The sequence below is a fragment of the Mchenga conophoros genome, linkage group LG13 (genome assembly GCF_057382185.1).
Source record: "Mchenga conophoros isolate Kocher_MC1m ecotype Shallow Benthic linkage group LG13, M_conophoros_male_GT1.1, whole genome shotgun sequence".
Taxonomy (NCBI): domain Eukaryota; kingdom Metazoa; phylum Chordata; class Actinopteri; order Cichliformes; family Cichlidae; genus Mchenga; species Mchenga conophoros.
In genome coordinates this window covers 11,223,094-11,241,694 of record NC_140538.1, presented here as the reverse complement: position 1 = coordinate 11,241,694, position 18,601 = coordinate 11,223,094, and the positions used below count along the sequence as shown (strand labels likewise).

The 18,601-nt window shown below is 42.3% G+C and overlaps 2 protein-coding genes across 7 annotated transcripts in view; one reads left to right on the top strand and one right to left on the bottom strand.

Annotated features, from left to right (window-relative positions):
* akt3a (AKT serine/threonine kinase 3a) overlaps window positions 1-13,403 on the top strand; it is a 55,310-nt gene extending 41,907 nt beyond the window's left edge. For 2 of the 5 annotated variants that reach the window (XM_085296435.1, XM_085296436.1), the window contains 6 exons: window positions 247-369; window positions 993-1,121; window positions 6,674-6,888; window positions 7,498-7,585; window positions 8,138-8,240; window positions 8,844-13,403. In XM_085296435.1, the coding sequence (XP_085152561.1) occupies window positions 247-369; window positions 993-1,121; window positions 6,674-6,888; window positions 7,498-7,585; window positions 8,138-8,240; window positions 8,844-8,929 (744 nt within the window). In that variant the 3' untranslated portion in view covers window positions 8,930-13,403. The remainder of the gene's footprint in view (window positions 1-246; window positions 370-992; window positions 1,122-6,673; window positions 6,889-7,497; window positions 7,586-8,137; window positions 8,241-8,843) is intronic. The other 3 variants (XR_014894809.1, XR_014894807.1, XR_014894808.1) reach the window with 3 other exon arrangements.
* Window positions 13,404-13,499: 96 nt separating this feature from the next.
* Window positions 13,500-18,601, bottom strand: part of sdccag8 (SHH signaling and ciliogenesis regulator sdccag8) — a 49,859-nt gene continuing 44,757 nt past the window's right edge. For both annotated transcript variants that reach the window (XM_085296434.1, XM_085296433.1), the window contains exons 17-18: window positions 14,350-14,476; window positions 13,500-14,051 (exon numbers count right to left, since the gene is read on the bottom strand). In XM_085296434.1, coding sequence (XP_085152560.1) covers window positions 14,013-14,051; window positions 14,350-14,476 — 166 coding nt within the window. In that variant the 3' untranslated portion in view covers window positions 13,500-14,012. The remainder of the gene's footprint in view (window positions 14,052-14,349; window positions 14,477-18,601) is intronic.

Here is an 18,601-nt window from a genome sequence, read left to right as displayed (position 1 = left end):
CCCCACACACATGCACCCCTCACACACACACACGCGCACACACACCCCACTCACCCTCCCCTCCGCTATCTATCATCTCAATATGGTGCGGGCAGCCAGTTTGTGTTGTGCTAATTTCCTCCAATAAATCAGTAATTATTGCTGTGCCGTCCCTGCTGTCTCTCCCCCTTCTCTCTCCCCCGCCCTCTCTCTGTTCTCTCCCTCTCACCCGCTCTTCCCTTCTCGTCCTTCCTCCTTTTCCCGCAGCTGTTTTTCCATTTGTCCAGAGAACGGGTGTTCTCAGAGGAGCGCACGCGCTTCTACGGCGCAGAGATTGTTTCGGCTCTCGACTACCTGCATTCAGCCAAGATTGTGTACCGGGACCTCAAGGTAAACAGAAACAGGGAGGAAAAGCAGGCTGGGGGCATGGAAGAGAGTGATCAGATATTTTAGGGAAAACTTCTTTTGTTTTTGCCCCCCTCCCACCTCTTGTGTTTCGGTGTCCCTCCCCGTCCAGGAGAAGACAAGTGGCTCAGGATGTGTAGTAATTAAAGAGACGGACAGGGACAAACTCACACAGACATAAAGCAGCAAAGAATTGCAGGAGGCAGGGAGAGAGGGAAGGAGAGAGGTGCTGATGCCACAGAGGTAGAGAGGTAGATTGCTCCGTCTGAGTGCCTGCCTGGCAGCCTTGGCCCCAGCCCCACTCGCAGCAGCCAAGAAAACAGAAAGGAGAAAAAGCAGACAGAGAGTGAGAAAAACACTTCAGCCATTAAAATTAAAAGGTTGAGTGGCTCCACTACATGCCTGAAGTTTATTTCCCTTTTCAACTTGGTGTTTGTGTGTCTGAGTGTGTGTACTGCCACACTGTGGAGTAATACAATACAGCTTACTCGTCCCTCACTGCTTTCCTCTTCAAAGTGATAACAAGTTTGACTCCACAGTGCACAAAAAGTGTTCAGCCAGTTAATAAAGTGTCACATAATGACAAAGAGATTTTGATTTCCTTCCAGTTGGAAAACTTAATGCTGGATAAAGATGGCCATATCAAAATCACAGATTTTGGGCTCTGCAAGGAGGGCATCACTGATGCTGCTACCATGAAGACCTTCTGTGGTACACCAGAGTACCTTGCACCTGAGGTAATGTTTTTTTTTTTTTAAATGTGTGTATATACATTTATGTTTTTGTCATCAGAGGGTGAATGTGAGGTGCCTGCACTGCACTGCAATGCGGTAAATAAGCACACATCCTTGGTATTTTCACCTGGATGTATGCACATCTGTAATCTTGTACAGGAAAGGAGAAGCTTTTTTTCTTTGATCTTCACTAATTGATCACTCACGTGTGTACCCCACGTGTGAAATTTGAAGTGTAACATGATGTGTGGTGTCAGAGAATTTGATGCATTTGTTGCTTAACGTTTTCATTAAAATTCTGTTTTTATTTATAGATAAGAAGAAGAAGAGATGAGAAGCAGTTAAAGAAATTGCTAATATGTCACAGGGCACATTCCTGAGAGTTGTACTGTATAGTAGTTCTGGGCACCATGTAAAAACCATACACTGTCAGGACAATGTACGTGTAAGATATTTTTAGAGGTGCAGGATATAGAGCTCAGCCTGTTTCCACATGCGACATTGATTCAGTCATGAACATGTTAGGTGTTCAAAGGCCAAAAAGCAAAGGATTCAAACCACCAGATCCACGAAGGAGCGTCCACTTTTTAAACTGATTTATATAATTGATCAACAAGAGAAATCTCAGTGACTGTATGTTATGTTCCGTAAACTGAGCAGATTGACTTAGGCCTCGTAGTACATAAAAGCATCTGTGGCATCCACAGGCGGCCTATCCATTAGGCAGCTTTTCTGCAGTGCTCAGGGTTCCACCAGGAAGGCCCCTGTGAACTGTGAGACTCATGTTGCCCACTGCACAGTTTCTGTTTATCTAACAACAGCCCTGGCTGATTAATTTAACTACCGGAATTATTACTGAGCTTTGATAAATGGGTGCCTGCAGGGTAGGTTCATGAAGAACCTGTAGGAGCCACACATACAGTATCCTTTACTGCATTACAAAAATCCATTGTTAATAGCAAAATGTATTTCTAAGTATTGAAACACACTGAAAGAGAGGTCATTCTGTGTTTCGTTATCATGAATTATCTTATTGTTTCATTTATGTGTCTGGTTGAGGCGGAGCTAATGCGCTCAGTACACTTGAATCACAAAGTGATGATCCAGAGACTCTCTCCCGACCCGTTACCCATAACACTCATGAGGGTGTTAGGAGTCTTCTTATAGTGGAATTTATGTATGTACAGTTTCATTTGCAAATTTCACAGGCAAACAATTTCCATAATATCAGGGTGAACAGTAAATATGCAGTTTTTGCGTGCGAAGCAGGGTGTTGGTTGAATTGGAAAAGGGCAAAGCACGGTTCCTCTCACACACACACACAAAAACACACACAAACACACAGCGCTACGATCTTGTAATCATTTTTTTCAACCATCCGCTGTCCAGTCATCAGCTCTGCCTCACTCGAAGGCCAGCAGATCAACTGCAGAGAGTGTTGCACGACTGTGGGTGGTGGAAGCAGAGCGATGGTGATGTGGAGATGAAGGCAGGAGGGGAGAGGCATAGTATATATCCCACTCAAAAAAGTATGGAGGACAATTTGGCGCAGCATTTTGTGCTTTTTTTTTTTTTAGTCCCTTCCTTTGCGTGCCAAAAGCTGATTGGAGGCTGTTGGTTATTTTTCACAGGATGTGCGTCTGTGTGTATTTATATGTGTGTGTGCGCGCGTGTGCGCTGTGTGTGTGTGTGTGTGTGATTGCAGTAGAAAGTGCAGGCTAAAGCGAGGCAGATGGCGGCAGATGGGCGAGGTTGGAGGAAGGTGCTCGGAAAAAACCTGGAAATCTACACCACCGCCGCCGCCACTCGCCCGCCCGCAAGCTCTGCTCGCCCGCCTGCGTGTAAAAATAACACAGTTTGCTCGGAGCCAAGTTACAGAGATGCAAAGTAGCCGGGATAAAAAAGAAAAAGGGGGGATGGGGGTTGAAGACAGAGGAAGATGAGAAGGGAGAGAAAATATTTCAGGGTTACAGGAGTGAAATTCAGACAGTTCCTGTGTTTGCCGTCAGTGAAAAGGGCAGATGAGAAGTGAATAAAGAGGGTTTCTGTCTGCTGCGTGCCTGAAGAACACACAAACAGATACTGCAGCAACGCAACGCTGAATAATTCTTCATCCAAACTCGTAAAGAATTAGATTGAAGTGTTATCATTTGTTTCAAGGGAAGTCAACAATTATAAAAAAGATTAATGTAAGATTAATAAAGAATAAGCAGTGTAAGATCCTCGCAAAGGGATGGAACGGGATCAGAGAAAACACATGGAGAGTGTTTTTTTTCCTTTTCTTTTTTGTGCGTTTGACACATTTCTTTGTGGCAAATTTGAAAGTGTTAAAGGGAATGGATTTGGGCCTTTTCCATTTATTTTTATGTGTTTGTTTTTATTTTGTTTGTATGTTGTATATGTTGGGTATTATTGCGACTCCTTTTCTATTGTAAATGTTTCACAAACAGTCAGCGTATTTCAAAATGTTAGCACAGTGACAGCACAAATTCATTTTCAAGTGATGACACTTTGGAGATGGAAGGCCTCTGTCTGATACCCACAATATGGGATAGTATGTTCACAGTATATGAACTGTGTATGTGGATGTGTGTTTGTGTTTCCTGCTGGGTATCTGGGCTGGTACAGCCTCAGGCTGTGTGTGCCCATCCCGTCCCATCTAGCCCTGTCCAGGCTGCCAAAGCCCTCATCCTGCGATCGGCAGCTAGCTGCCACATGGCTGCCACTATAGGGACCAGGACAGGACAGGACCTTCTCCATCACTGCTGCTTTAAATCACTCTCCTCTCCTCCTTCTCTTCTTCGCATCCTCTCCTCCTCTTCCTCACCTCCTTCTTTCCTCCTCTCCTCTCCTTCTTCTTTCCTCTCCTCTCCTCTCCTCTCCTCTCCTCTCGATTTGTCCCATTTGTTTCTTCCTGTCTTGTCCTATTTATTTGCCCTGCCTCTTTTTAAATTATACACATAACCACACATGCCATAAACACACACACACACGCATACACACTCCAGTGCCTCCATGCCTCGGGCTGTGGGGCATCATTCTGGCTCTGTGTGGATTAATCTGCTCCCTGCCTGCAACCGAGCTGCCACCACTTTCTTTAGTCCCAGGACACACGGACACACCATTACACACACTGTTACAGACACTGACAACCACATACGTATACATGCCTAACTGGACACACTGATTAGTTTACATTTCTGTACCTTTTTTGTACAAAGATGCAAAATCAACCTCGTAAGCTGCTCTGAATTTCATAAACGGTTCCGTGTGTGTGTGTGTGTGTGTGTGTGTGTGTGTGTGTGTGTGTGTGTGTGTGTGTGTGTGTGTGTGTGTGTGTGTGTGTGTGTGTGTGTGTGTGTGTGTGTGTGTGTGTGCGCGTGCGTGCGTGCGTGCGTCCTCGAGCTGCAGGAACTGAAACAACACCAAACATCTCACACTCAAAACTTTATGAATTTGATGAGGATGGATAAATATTCCATCTGCTGTGTGTGTGTGCGTGTGTGTGTCTTGCAGTCTCCCAGCAGTCTAAGCCAGTGTTATCCCTCCAGCCGTACCAGTCAGTAATATATCTGGAGCTGGCGGTGTGTTTCATTCCCCCAGCTCTTCTCTGCAGCTGCCAACTGGGTGACCAGCTTAATTCTCACCCAAACACACATTCACACATAAAATAGCACTCATAAGTCTCTTATTCACTTCCACGTACTGTACATGTTGACTTGCACACATTGAAGCAGTCCGCCTGCATCATTAGCAGTTTAGTGTCAAGTGCATGAGCTCAGTCAGTTAATGACCAGCTTTCCGTGGTATTGAACTGCTGTAGAAACTCACAGGCAGCTGTTTGGTGTGTTCTTCGTATTCTTCCTTTTTTTTTTTTCTTCCCTGCGTGGTGCACTGTGACATTTGAATTCAGCCGTCTTATCTAATTGTAGAGCTGGAAAGAAACTGCCAAGTAAAAATGTATTCAAAATAAGCATATTGCATATTTTCTGCCTGCCTTCACGGCATTTTAGGCTGTGGTTACTTTAAATGACAGCAACTCTGTTTAGGATTTAAAATGCAGAAATATGCTAAATAAAACTAGATTTTGCTTCCTCGAGTTTCCTCATACAGTTGATTATATCACATCCGTAACATTGAACTGATACATTTAGAGTGGTATGGTTTGATTTTAGACACTGTTTTCACCTTTTGACACTGCTAATAAGGCCTATGTGAACATCAAAGCACAATTTGCAATTAGTATGCATCAACGTTTTTTTGTTGTTGTTTTTTAAAGTTTATTAAAAGTTTTGATATGTGACCCTGTTTTCTGTTTAATATGAGCCAGTTATGTATTTATGACACCTGTCCTCCCAGCATCTGCCACACAATGTCTGGTGTTAGTTCAGAGTGGAGTATATGTTTTTAAATATTATGATATTATTAAATTCACTGTGTAATTGTTTCATGTCATTTTAAATAGTGGCAGTACAAACAGGCCTTTTGTGAACGTTTTAGTCTCTGTTAGCGTGTGCTCATGTCCACCCTGACTGGTCCATTATTAACAGTGAGTGAGATGTTGTTATTATTGGCGAGATGTACAACATATGCTGTTCTGGCTGCTCTCCAGCCCTGTCTGTTTGTCAGTCACACGCACATACACACACACACGTGCAACACATGCACACACTTGTACTCATCATGTTAATAAGCTTATTATGTTAATGAGGGCCTCAACAGCACCTGAAATACCTCTCTTCTTGTTTCTGCCTCCTTCTCTTCTCCTTCTCCCTTCCAGAGGTTTGCAGAGCGGAACATGAGGGGATGAAAGAGAGGAAAGCGAGTGAGGGAAGGCATGATTAGAGGATGGAGAAGGCAGGATAAGACAGGATGGAGAGGATAGTGCAAGGAAGGCAGGAAGGGATGAAGAGTAGGAAGGCGGCCCAAACGCGAGATTTAGATATAAAAGTGACTTACTAAACAGTACAATTTTCCTTAAAACACACACAAATAGACATGAAACACAGCAGTTTACCATGCAGTACTTGTGCCACCCAGCTTGGAGGTTGGTGTGGCCCTGACTTGGACTGGAGGCTGTTCCTGCCTTTTCCATCCAGGGACATTCTTGTCTGTCACTGCCAGGAGAGCTTAGTGTGCCAGGGAGAGCTGGCAGCAACCGGGGGGGCATCTGGTAGGCCACGCCAACACGCCGACTTTCCTACTGTAACAGGAGCCTCTGAAGACCTGCCATCCCATAATATTTGCCTCTGTACGTGGCTGTGTATTGAGAGAGGTGGGGGCTGTCGTCTACACCTTAGTCCTTGATAACTGTGCAGCAACTTCTGTTCATCTCAGACAACTTTTTGGTTTTATTCATCCCTGGAGCCTAATGGCATATTGACTGTCCTTTGGTGCCGTTCCTCGCTCATCTGTTTATTCAATGGATACCTTAAGCAGTCAATATTGTCCAATAAAATAAATGCAGACGTTCACTAGAAAAAGCAGATGCCCAATAAAACTAATGGTCCCATTTTAAAAGACAGAAATTTCGTATCTTTGTGTTTGCTCCTCAGGTCCTGGAGGACAATGACTACGGTCGAGCGGTGGACTGGTGGGGTCTGGGTGTTGTGACGTACGAGATGATGTGCGGTCGCCTGCCTTTCTACAACCAAGACCACGAGAAGCTGTTTGAGCTCATCCTCATGGAGGACATCAAGTTCCCCCGCACTCTGTCAGCTGACGCAAAGTCCCTGCTGTCTGGCCTGCTCTTCAAAGATCCGAACAAACGGTGTGTGTCGAAGCTTTTTTTTTTTTTTTTACTTTCACATGAAATCAAATTTATTCAGTAATGTGAAGCAGGACCTCTATTAGAAATACTATTTTGATGTCAAATAAATCTCTTTATTCGTATCACCATGTCAGTGAAATTTAAATTTTTACTTTGTATCGCCAATATGGCCCGGTACTGACTTAATACAAGATATTAACAGATCTGGTGAATTGACAACCACCGGCAAAAGTGGGAAAAGTTGGGAAGATGATTCATATTTGTGCCCTTTGTGTAAAGTTATTTTTCAGTTACTACCTTCAGACACACAGAGGAGACTAACTTTAGTTATTTTGCTATATAAACAAAAAACACCCACTACTTTTAGTGTACAGCCACTAATCATACAAATATAGAGATGTGCTGATTCTTACTGCTGTTTTAATGGGCAAAGCCTTTCATTCTGTAGATCACTGATTAGCCACCATTTGTCGATATAGCAGCAGTAAGACGCCATATAGAAAATTGTAGAAATCTGTTCACATTCTGTTCACGCTGTGCTGTTCATTTCTTACTGCGTTTGTCACTTCTGCTTCTAACAATCCTGTCTTCACCTGTCCTCTGCCCTAGGCTCGGAGGAGGGCCAGATGATGCTAAAGAAATAATGAGACACAGTTTTTTCTCTGGTATTGACTGGCAGGATGTCTACGATAAAAAGGTATAGTTTGCATGTCTAATTAAACATAATAGGACTGTAGAAAATAATGTATTCAACTTATTAAGACAGGCAGCTGTAAAGAGCACAGTGTTACAGAGATGTGTGACTTTGTATCCTGTGCATGTGTTTCTCATATAACACCATCAAGTGAGAGTCAGGTGGCATCACTTAAGCAGCTAAACAGGTGTCAAGCCTCCTCATTTGACTTTTTTTTTAAAAAGTTGTTTTGTTCTGTTGCAGAGTTTAGTAGAGTCCAGTGATTCAAAAGCATAAAAGACCTCCTTGAAATTATTCAGTTGGTTTAACTACTATTTATAGGGTTTTATGGTAATGATGTAAAGACAAGACACTCTGGATCTGAGGCTCGGATGTTAACTATGAATAATAACTGTGGTGAAAGGAGGATTTTGGTGGATTTATTTCTTCTTCTTCCTGGCCTTTTTTTCCTGACTTTTAGTTACAGGAATTTTTATGTCTGTCAGTCTGGAACAACAACAACGCCCACTGCTGTTATTTACAATCTGATGTGATCTCTTCGCATCTCTGTCCCAGCTCGTTCCTCCGTTCAAGCCTCAGGTGACGTCGGAGACAGACACCAGATACTTTGATGAGGAGTTCACAGCTCAGACCATCACAATCACCCCACCAGAGAAATGTGAGTGTCTCGTGCCTCTTTCTTTTCCACACGCGCATATGAACAAATAAGTCAAGAACATAATTTGACTCAATCACAAATTTTGTTTTTTTACAAAGCTGCAGATATTGTCCTTGGACATAATGGTGAAATAAACAAACATGCATTCTCTGTTGTCGGGTGTTTAATACGTGTCAGGATTTCTGTAAAATGTTAGTGGTGAAATGACAGCGTTTACTCAAACAGATGACTGTTTCACACTGTGGAACAAACACCTTTGTCTGTTTATTCGAGTGTCTCTGTGTTAGTCCTCCGGCCACATGCAGCTCTTCTGGGCTTCTGGGATACAGATCGTGCTTTTAAAATCATTTAACGCTGTATTATACATGAACTGATGTGAGGTTCCACTTGTTTGTAGGTCACATGTTAGTAGAATGAAACTGGCACATCAGAAACTTACTTTTTAATTGTTTAACTCGACAGTAACAGAGAAGATGATCAGATGAGAGAGAGAAGTTGTATATTTCCTGATTGATGTCATGTATTAATACAAATGAACTGTGTTATATAGTAAATGCTTTAAAAATGACCTCTGAATCTATACTTTTCATATTTTTTTCTTAGTCGATGAGGATGGGATGGACTGTCTGGACAACGAGAGACGACCACACTTCCCGCAGTTCTCGTACTCTGCCAGCGGTCGGGAATGAACTGTCCATCACAGTGACATCATCACAGCTGGTCTCTGAGGCCATCACTGTGGGCGCAAAGAGACCCACAGCTTTGGACCAACCCAGAACAACCATGACTTGAAGGATTTTTGCCCTTTTCCTCTTCCTCGTTATCTGTTCTTCACCTCTCCAGTGTGCTTCTTTTCTCTCTCTCTTTTTTTTTTAATTCTCTCCAATCCCTCCTTAGAAAAAACCTTCAGGCGAAATTACGGTCTAATCCTGCACTGCAACCCCAGGTGATCCGAACTGTGATGTGATCAGTTGTTATGTAATGACCCTTTAATGATGGGTGCACCTCCGGTGGCCTGCTGTGCTTTGACGTGTGTCGGGCCTGCCAAACTCTAAAAATGAACATCTCTGATGCACTTAGACAACAGCTGATGCATTTCTAAGGAGACGTTTTTGTGGCTTCTTTATCCGTGGGACGGAAACACTCAAATCATTCAAAACCCAAACTGCCATTACCAGTTGTATCTCAGGCTTTTGCAGACAGGTCAGATTTGAAATCCTCAGTTACATAATTCTGGGATTTATTGAGGCTGCCTGGCATCGAGGAAGCAGTTGTCACCAGTGAGCAGAATCCTACACACCTCATGTTGTCGAGCAGGATTTGACTCAGGTTTTGCTCAGTGCAAGTCATTATCATCGTTGCTGCTATTTCAACTACTACAACAACTATTACAGGTACCGCTGTTCCTACTGCTCTTATACTATTACTGCTACTACTAAAACCCGGTGCTACAATACTGGCTAAATGCTGCTGATCATTATACAAGCGCCAGCAAAACATGAACCACACTTATGCTTATACAGCTGCAGAACAGCTGCTGCTCCTGATGCACAGCTCTTACACATCAGCTCTGTAGATCAAACGCGTGTCGTGTGTGTCTGTGTGCGTGTTTAAGGTCCAGTTATGGGTTTGTGTTTTAAGATCGCATCTCAAAGCACAGCAGTTCAGAAGGATGTGACTCTCAACCCATGAGCTTTACTACATAACCTACAGTGCAGTGCAAGATGGTCGATGCATATATTACTGCAGAGGTGAAAACAGCTGGTTTGAATGTTTCCCCCCAATTTTTTTTTCTTTTTTAGTTTTCAGTCCCGCTGAGTTTAAATCTCTGAAAGGGAACACAAAAGCAAAACGGTACTTTTGTTTCGACGATGGAAAGCTTTACTGTGACGCATCGTTATAGCGGCTGTTGGATCCATGTGGCTGTACCTCTGTGTCTATGTGCAGGAAAGGGAACCTGAAGAAAGGAGCAGATTCAGCACAGAGCAAAAAAAAAAAAAAAAAAAAAAGTCTGAGATGGCAGGGTGAGTGCAGCGATGAGAAAAAAAATCAGGAAAGATGTGAAATATTTATAATGTGATAAGGAGCCGTGAGGTAACAGGTATAAAAAGTATATATGTTTTGTGAGGAGGTACACGTCAACTGTTATGGGTTTACAAGAATCACAGCAATGGTTATAATATATATATGTTTTATTTATTGTTCTACTCATCAGTTTTATATTTAACTTTTTCTATTGTTATTACATTATTCTAGAAAGAAATATATTGTTATTTCTTAGGGCTGAGAGGGAAAAAAAAGCACCTCAAGAAACAAAAATGGCTGAAGAATGTAGGAGGGAAAGCAGATAGCCTTCCTGCTCCATTTGTTTTTTTGTTTTAATGTTTTCGTGTTGTTTTGTGACCAAAATGTGACAGCCCAGAGGTGACAGGACATATTAAAGACAGACGACGAAAGTTTGGGAGAAACATCTAGGAATCTGCATAATTATCTCAATGAGATGTCAGATATGAAGACTAGTAGATGTTGCTCATATTTATTCTTATTACAGGTGTGTGTCGGTGATGGTTAAGGCACAGTCGGGTGAGAAAGACAAAGTGGAAGTTGAGCAGAAGGATAACAAGTGCAGCACAAAAGGCTGAATGCAAGGCTTTAGCTGTAAGTGTTTTGAGGAGAGGTGAGTTAGCACTCGGTTAAGAAATGTATGTTTGAAGGCGAGTCGTCGTGTTCCTGTCGGTTCTTTGGATGTTTAGAAGATCAAGTTTATTTAAAGATCAGGTCCTTACCACTAAACCATCCCCGCACTCTTCTGTCTATAACGCGCGCCGTCATTTCTCCCTTGTGGACTTTTCTTTGTTTCCAGTCGTCACGTTGTCGTATGTCTTCCAGTCTGACCAACAAGATTTGAAAGTCCCCTCAAAGTCACTGTCTTCAAATGGCCAGTAAGCCTTACGGTTTAGCTCAGAACAAGTCAAAGACGTTGACACCCAGCATTTCTGAGACAAAAATATATATATCGCCAGATGTGAGGTAATATATTTTTAAAATTTTAAAATAGCGACATGTTCATCTTGTGGGGGAGATGTCACCTTCAGTGTCAGGATGACGGATTAAAAGAGTACCAGGGGATGTGCTCTTATTAGCCGTGGAAAACTGTATTCCACTTTATTTATTTGAATGTTTTTTATCTTTATTGATGGATAACTTGAATTTATTTTCTATTTAATTTATTTAATGTTGTTTTGGCGTTTAGCAGTAAGGGGATGTAGCTGTGTTTCAACACTTTGTGCTAGAAATAAATGTCTCCTTTTTTTTTTTTTTCCATTTTCAGATATACAACAAATTACCTGTTTTTCCGCTGCTCTGAAGTCCATATGCTTTACTGTTGCACATCCATTAAACCGCTACTAGGCGCTTTATGGCAGAAAGTATAAAAGGATGGCGCTGGCCTGCAAGCTGTAGTCCTCCTCTGTCCGCTTCACCAGTCCTGAGTCAAAGTGGCACTCAGAACTCTTATGAAAAATACTGCTCTGTGATCGATTGAGCCTGTCTGGCACGGCTGAAGCGAAATGAGTACAAATCCCACCCAGCTGGCACCCTCGACAGGCTCAAGCAAACGCTCCCCAAGTATTTGGAAGGATTTCAGCTTTGATTTGACCCAGGTCTGCGAGCGACTGAGGAGTTCTAGCTGCATGTGCACGCTTAACGCCAAAAATCATTAGAAACCAGAGTTCATAAAATATCGCTTTGTAGCTTCGGCCATAGCACTTTCAACACCCATCACTTTTTATATGACTCAGAGGAGTCTGGTTCAGCTTTGCTTTAAAGGAAGACTTTTAGCTTGTTTTTTATGTTTGTAAGGAAATGAGGATTTTTCAAAACACATCTCCCCCTCCATCTACAACCACTAGCTTTGATGTTGCTCTGATGTTGAGAGTTGGCGAGACTGGATGAAGTGTGTCGCATGCTGAGACGAGTTAGAGCGGCCTGTGAACTGGGCTCAGTTGGAATTTTTAGTAAATTGGTCAGTGTTTGTTTAAAAAAACAAATCCACTGATCAGCCGTGGCACTGATGTCCCAGATTCCTGCTCTGATTCGCAAAGTTTTTTTCAACAGTAAGCCGCCAACTCTCCCACACTCCATCCTCGATGGATACAGGTCCATGTAGTGACAGCAATGATATCAGAGTCTGACTGTGGGGTCAGAGATCCTAAAAAAAGAAGGGTTTCCTCTGACTTTTAATAGGGGGGAAGGTAACGCTTTGTAACACACTTACTCAGTGTGGAACAGCAAATCAGTCGTGGACACGTGGCTCAGTTCTTAAACTGAATGCAGAAATTCATTGTTCCTCACAGCTTTACTGGTGGCCTCAGCAGTTTGAGATTTGATGCTGCGCTGATGGTGTTCCCTCTTAAAGCTGCTGCTGTTTGTACACCTATCACACAACACATAAGACCCCACTCGTGTTTCAGACATATGTAAAATTCTTTCAAGAACTGACCTCTTCCATTGTTAATGAACCCATCAGCTCTAAATGGCAAACCGCTCTCCGCCAGGTGATCAGTAAACGGCTCGAGTGTTTGGAAGGTGAAAGTGTTCGACCTCGTGTCTGCGGCAGATTCCCCCTCCCCTCTCCTCTCTCTGGTACTAGACCGCTATCATCACATTTAACATAAACAAGCATGAGATGCATTTATTTATAAACGGCAAACAAAAAAAAACAAAACAGCAAACATGTACAAATATTACACAGTATAACTGGGTTTTGATGCCATGTCCATCCACTGTAGCTTTACAGTTGCGTGAGACATTTGCGGACAGCTTCCAGCTGTTCGGCAGAGTGGGCCGCGTTTTCCCAAGTCGCTGCGCGGCCGAGGTCGTCGCCGCTCTTGTCGAAGGCACAGAGATGGCGTAGACTCTGACACGGCATCGGGGAAACTCTGGAGAGCTTCACAGAAAAGCCTTTTTCTGTGCTCCGTGCAGATGCAGAGCTGCTGGCCAGTGAGCCCGCCACGATGTGAAAACAACAAATTACCATCAACATGAAGCTGGTTTTTTTACTCTGTACATCCTTAGTATTTTTACACATAAAATGTATATGATAGGGATGCACATTATTTTCCTTCTTACAGACAGCTTCAATAAAGCACTATGTCAATCTGCTGCCATCGTGTCGACTTTTTGTTCGCTTTGTGGAGTTTCAGCTCAGTCTAAACAGAGCAAAAAAACAATGTTCACTAAAAACTCACAAAATGAGTGTTGGGGGTGCGCTTTGCACACATCATAACAAGCTTTAATACAAATCAAGTCTATGTCCAGTATGGCAGAGGTTTACAGAGGCACTTTATGCTCAAAGTTTCCCAGCAAATAAAATCCTGTAATGGAAGTAAAGTTTGGATTAGGATCTTTACAGTTTTTAATCCAGGACACTTCCTATTGGACATGGAGTTGTGCATCATGTTAGCATTTCTATATAAAGAAGTTGTACTTCAGAAAGCTCATTAGTGGACTGAGCTTTTATTTATTAAAATGGATGGGAGGGGAAAAAAAAAAAACATACTTTGAATACTCACTTGACCTATCAATCATAATTACACTCAGTCATGAGACAAAAAAATGCCACAAAAAACCCAGTTACATGAACACAATCCACATTAATACCGAATAGAGGACATAAATATCCTCTAAGTAAACAACAGTTTGTTTTCCTGTTGACAAACGAACAGAACATCGTGATCCACGGAGCGATGAAGGGAAACCGGTGAGACAGACTCATGTGGACAGAGTCTCAGTTCGTCTCGTGTTCGGCAGCTTGAAAGACAAACACACAACACATAGTGAGAAGTGTATGTGAACACACACAGAGGCGCGCACAAACACACCCTGTGATAATGAATCACAGCAGAATACAGACAACATGTTTTTCAGCAAATCCAGAACCAGACAGAATCATTAGTCACGAAGGGACAAATGTCTTCTTACTGGTTTTTATTCTTGGTAAACTGACAACTCTTAGCGTGCTCCCAGAGAGAAAAGACACGACTACAAATTCATTTAGTATCAGAACAGTGAGTCACACACAATCACACACTCCTCTGTGTGTTCGTACCTCGATGCGTAGGCTCTGCATCTCCTCGCTCAGTGTGTTTCTCTCCTGCATCAGCTGGTTCTGTTTGGCCAGCAGCTCACACACCTGCTGGGCGCTGCTCTGACAGTGACGGTCCAACTGCTGCAGCCTGCAACGCACACACACACACACACACACACACACAATATTGACTGAAAGAGTGTGAGAAGAACGTACCCTCCTGGCTAATATAAAACCAAATGTTGTAAATATTGAAAGAGAGCTGGATCCACAAAGAGCTTTTAATATCACCGGACTTTGTTTTGATCAAGCAATCAACAGTGTTTACAGGGATACGAGTGCGGTTTAAGTTTTTCACTGTGAGTGCACATAGGGATGATGCAGTAGCTGAAATGTATCAAAGGACTGGATGCTGGCTAGATGTTTATATAATGACGGCTATTAAAAATTCCTCTTCCAGACAGTTTTTGAAAACTATAAAGTACGTTTAAAAAAAAAAATGCTGACTTGAGGCATCGAGTCGATAAGCTTGGTGCATGAAGAGCTAATTTATATACAGAAGAAGTTTAGTCCAGTAGGCCGCATTATCAACCTATTGATAATTAATGAGGAAGAGTCAACAAAAAACAAACAAAAAACCACTCATCTTATGTGAAACTGGATGAAATCTTATTAAAACACTTATTCAGGGATACATTAGTGACACACTCGACCAAATATTTTTTATAAAATGAGTGACTAGTAACCAAAGGTACCAGTTCATGACTCAGCTGGTGTTTCTTATCAACAGAATCAGAGTGAAATAATTAATGAAGTTGCCGTGATGCCCGCAGGCCCCAAACTTTCGTTTTTATCTAACAGCAAACATCGTAACCTGACAGACAGCTCCCTAAAAGTGCAACCACACGTCAAGTCGACACAGCCCGCAACTATTCTGATTGGTCTGTTCAGTACTGCTGATTCCTCCTGTGAATTTAGTACGCAGAAGTCTACATCAGGCCTTACAGGCGTGTCACATTTTCCACCTCGTGGATATGCTGCACTGCAGATGTCTGCAACTGTAAACACTCCTTTGCAGAGACATTACAAGTCAACAGCTCTGCCTGCGGTCTTCAGAGCGATATAGCAGGAATGAGTGCTCGTTATTAACGGAGTATAATCCCTGCATGAGAGACCGAGGGACACCGTGTGCTCACAGGGCAGCAGCTTGTCACTCATACAATCCTTCATCATTTTTGCTGACTTTAATGACTTTATAAGAAAATAAGCTTCACATGGTGTTCAATAAGACTTCAAACTAGTGATGGAGCTCATATACTCCTCAGGACTGTGTTTTCTCAGGTCAAAGATCAAATGAGCCAACGGTAACTTTCCTTTACACTTCTAAACAAAGTGCGTTAGTACAAGAAGTCGCCCCCTGTGGGACACTGAGAGAAGAAGAAAAATGCTGTGACTTCATTTTTAGATTTTCAGACCTATAAGACACATGCATCGTTCCTACTGCTTGCTTTTTCAGGACTTCCAACATAGAGAGTGTTGTAGTATATCACTATATCACTATGTCAAGATCATTACTATGGGCAACATACTGTCATACAGTTGTTTTTTTAAATTTAATGCTTTTTCACTCATAAATGATAATAATGAGAAAAAAACAGCCGCTCCTACAGACAATGAACTCTTTCACTGCACACTAGGATTAAACTCAGAGTGTGTGTGTGTGTTCCAGCTGGAGTTCAAGGATGCGTGAGAAATTGTGTGTGTTGAATGTGTGTTTGGGGGTGGTGGATGAATGTGTGTTGAGATATTTCCCACCAGCAGCCCATTATTTCACTCATTCATCCATCCATGCTCCCCTCAAATGCAGTGGTGAACTCATTCATTTACACACACACACACACACACACACACACACACACACAGATAATGAGAGCGATGTCACAGCACTGGAATGCACATTTACATATTTAACCAGCCATCTATAAAATTATACATATTTCTGTCTTCTATATGAGGAACTTTAGGATAATTTAGAGACTTTTGCACACATAAAACAATGCTTCAAAGTATTAAGTACAATTACTCGAGTACCACAACTTCAGATTACTCATGCTTTACTTATGTATTTTCATTTTTTTAAAATTTACTTCTGCTAGATTTCAAAAGGAAATGTATCATTTAGTCTGATATGTCTATTAAATAAAAATAGCCACTAGTTAATCCTCTATAATATGATGAAATATTAAAGATTAAACCAGTTCTCAATGAATAAAACACTTTTGTGGGAGGATTTATTTATTGTTTTCGTTTCTCTCCTGTGTAGGAACCCGACCTTTAGATTACAAACCACAGACTAGCACCACCTCAAGGAGCATTAGAAGTTATATACTGCTCACATATTGATATGCAGCTAATAAGAATAATCATAAATCCAGTATCTCAAATTCTTAAAATATTTTTAAAGACCAGTATAAAAGAGATTTTAAATACAAAAATGTCCAAATTCCAAAAACTGTACACTTGTTTGGAGCTTCTTTACCACAGTTTACTGCTTCAGTGTATGTGGCATGGAGACGATCAGCTTAAAGCACTGCTGAGTGTTCCAGATTGCTCTGACAGTGTCCTCCATCCTTATTTTTGGATGAGGGATTTCTCATCTTCCTCTTGAAAACATCACATAGATTACTTAAGACTTGTGGTATTAAAACTTTATTTACTACTTACTTAGAGGGAGACAGGAGGAAAGATAAAATGGTTAATAAAGTTAAGAAAGTATCTGCTACACTTTTTGAATTTAAAAAACCAACATCGGTCTCTGCAGAGCTTCTCAGAGCTCATAAGCACCCTGTGAGGAATTTTAATTACTCTGATATGAATTATAAGCTAAAATTGTCGCTGTTTCAACAAGTTCATTAGAAAGCAATGATGTGGGGGGATACAGACAAGGAAGAGCGAAGAAGAGGAGGATGAAGAGGGCAGTGGCTCGGGGCAGAGAGAGACAGAGAGGGGGTAGCTGGGAGGGAGACAGATGCCCCTGCCCTGCTGGTCATGTTGGCAGTGGTAGTGCTGGCTGTGTGAGACAGACGGGGGAGGCGAACATCCCAACACTTCACACTGCTCTCCCCACCCACATGGTCCTCACTCTGCTCTGCAGGGTTTAATCCTTTTTTTTTGCCTGTCCTTCTTCATCATCCCTACCTTCCCTCTTTGAGCCTCCTCCTTCTCCTCCATCCTGTCTCAGGGCCCGCTGAGTGGTTTATCCCAGACCCGGAGGCTCTGTCCAGTCCTGGAGGCTGAGGGCGATGACTCCCCTCCCTGCCTGGTGTTCCTCCAGCCGGCTGCCAAGCTGTCCTGACCAACCACCCCCTCACTCCCTCCTCCCACTCTGCTCTACCTCCTACGCCTTCACACAGCACCACAGCAGGACATCGCCACGTCACCCAACAACACAACAAACACACACACAGAAGCAGCCCCACTGCGGTGAGCGAAGACACAAGGTACAAACACAACCAGTGCGGGGATGTCGGCCACACACACACACGCACATATACACACACACAGCGGAGGACCTAAAGGTCAGAAACAGAGCCTGTTGTTCTGAAGCTGTAAATGTTTGATGAGGGAAGTGTTGGGAATGTGTCGACTGAAGGCCTTTAGCTCCACACCACTAAACTAATCTGAGTCACGCTGGGAAAATGCCAGTCCTTATCCATTCATGCCCTCTGATATCGATACATGTAGATGCACCACTCCGAAAATCAAAGAGAATTTACGGGAGATTTTGTGGCGATGACTTGGCCCGCTTTGAAATCCACTCTATAATCCAACAGGGGTTTTACACTTTGTCTGCTAGTGGAGAAAAATGTGACACTGGAGTGAAAATGTATTCATTCATTGATTAAAGCTGGGAGGATATTTCTATGAAATGATCCACAACTTGTTCACAGAGGACATCCTACAACGGTAAACAAAACAAAACCTGACATATCTTAAAAATCCCATTTTATACCAACTTTAACTTAAACTTTATTACCCAAAATAAAATATTTCTAGTCCTACAGAGAGTTCTGTTGTTTGCATTCAGAAGTTTAACTTAATCAAATTTCTTTTTTCCACGCACAAACCACTACTCTTTAAAATCTGTATCTGAAAACTATCCCTCTTCAAAATGTGGATATTCTTTCAAATGTGAGTCTGAATCATTTAAATCCTCTCTTTAAATAAACATTGTGAAATGACAACATACTAAATGTTTAAACTGAGAAAATGT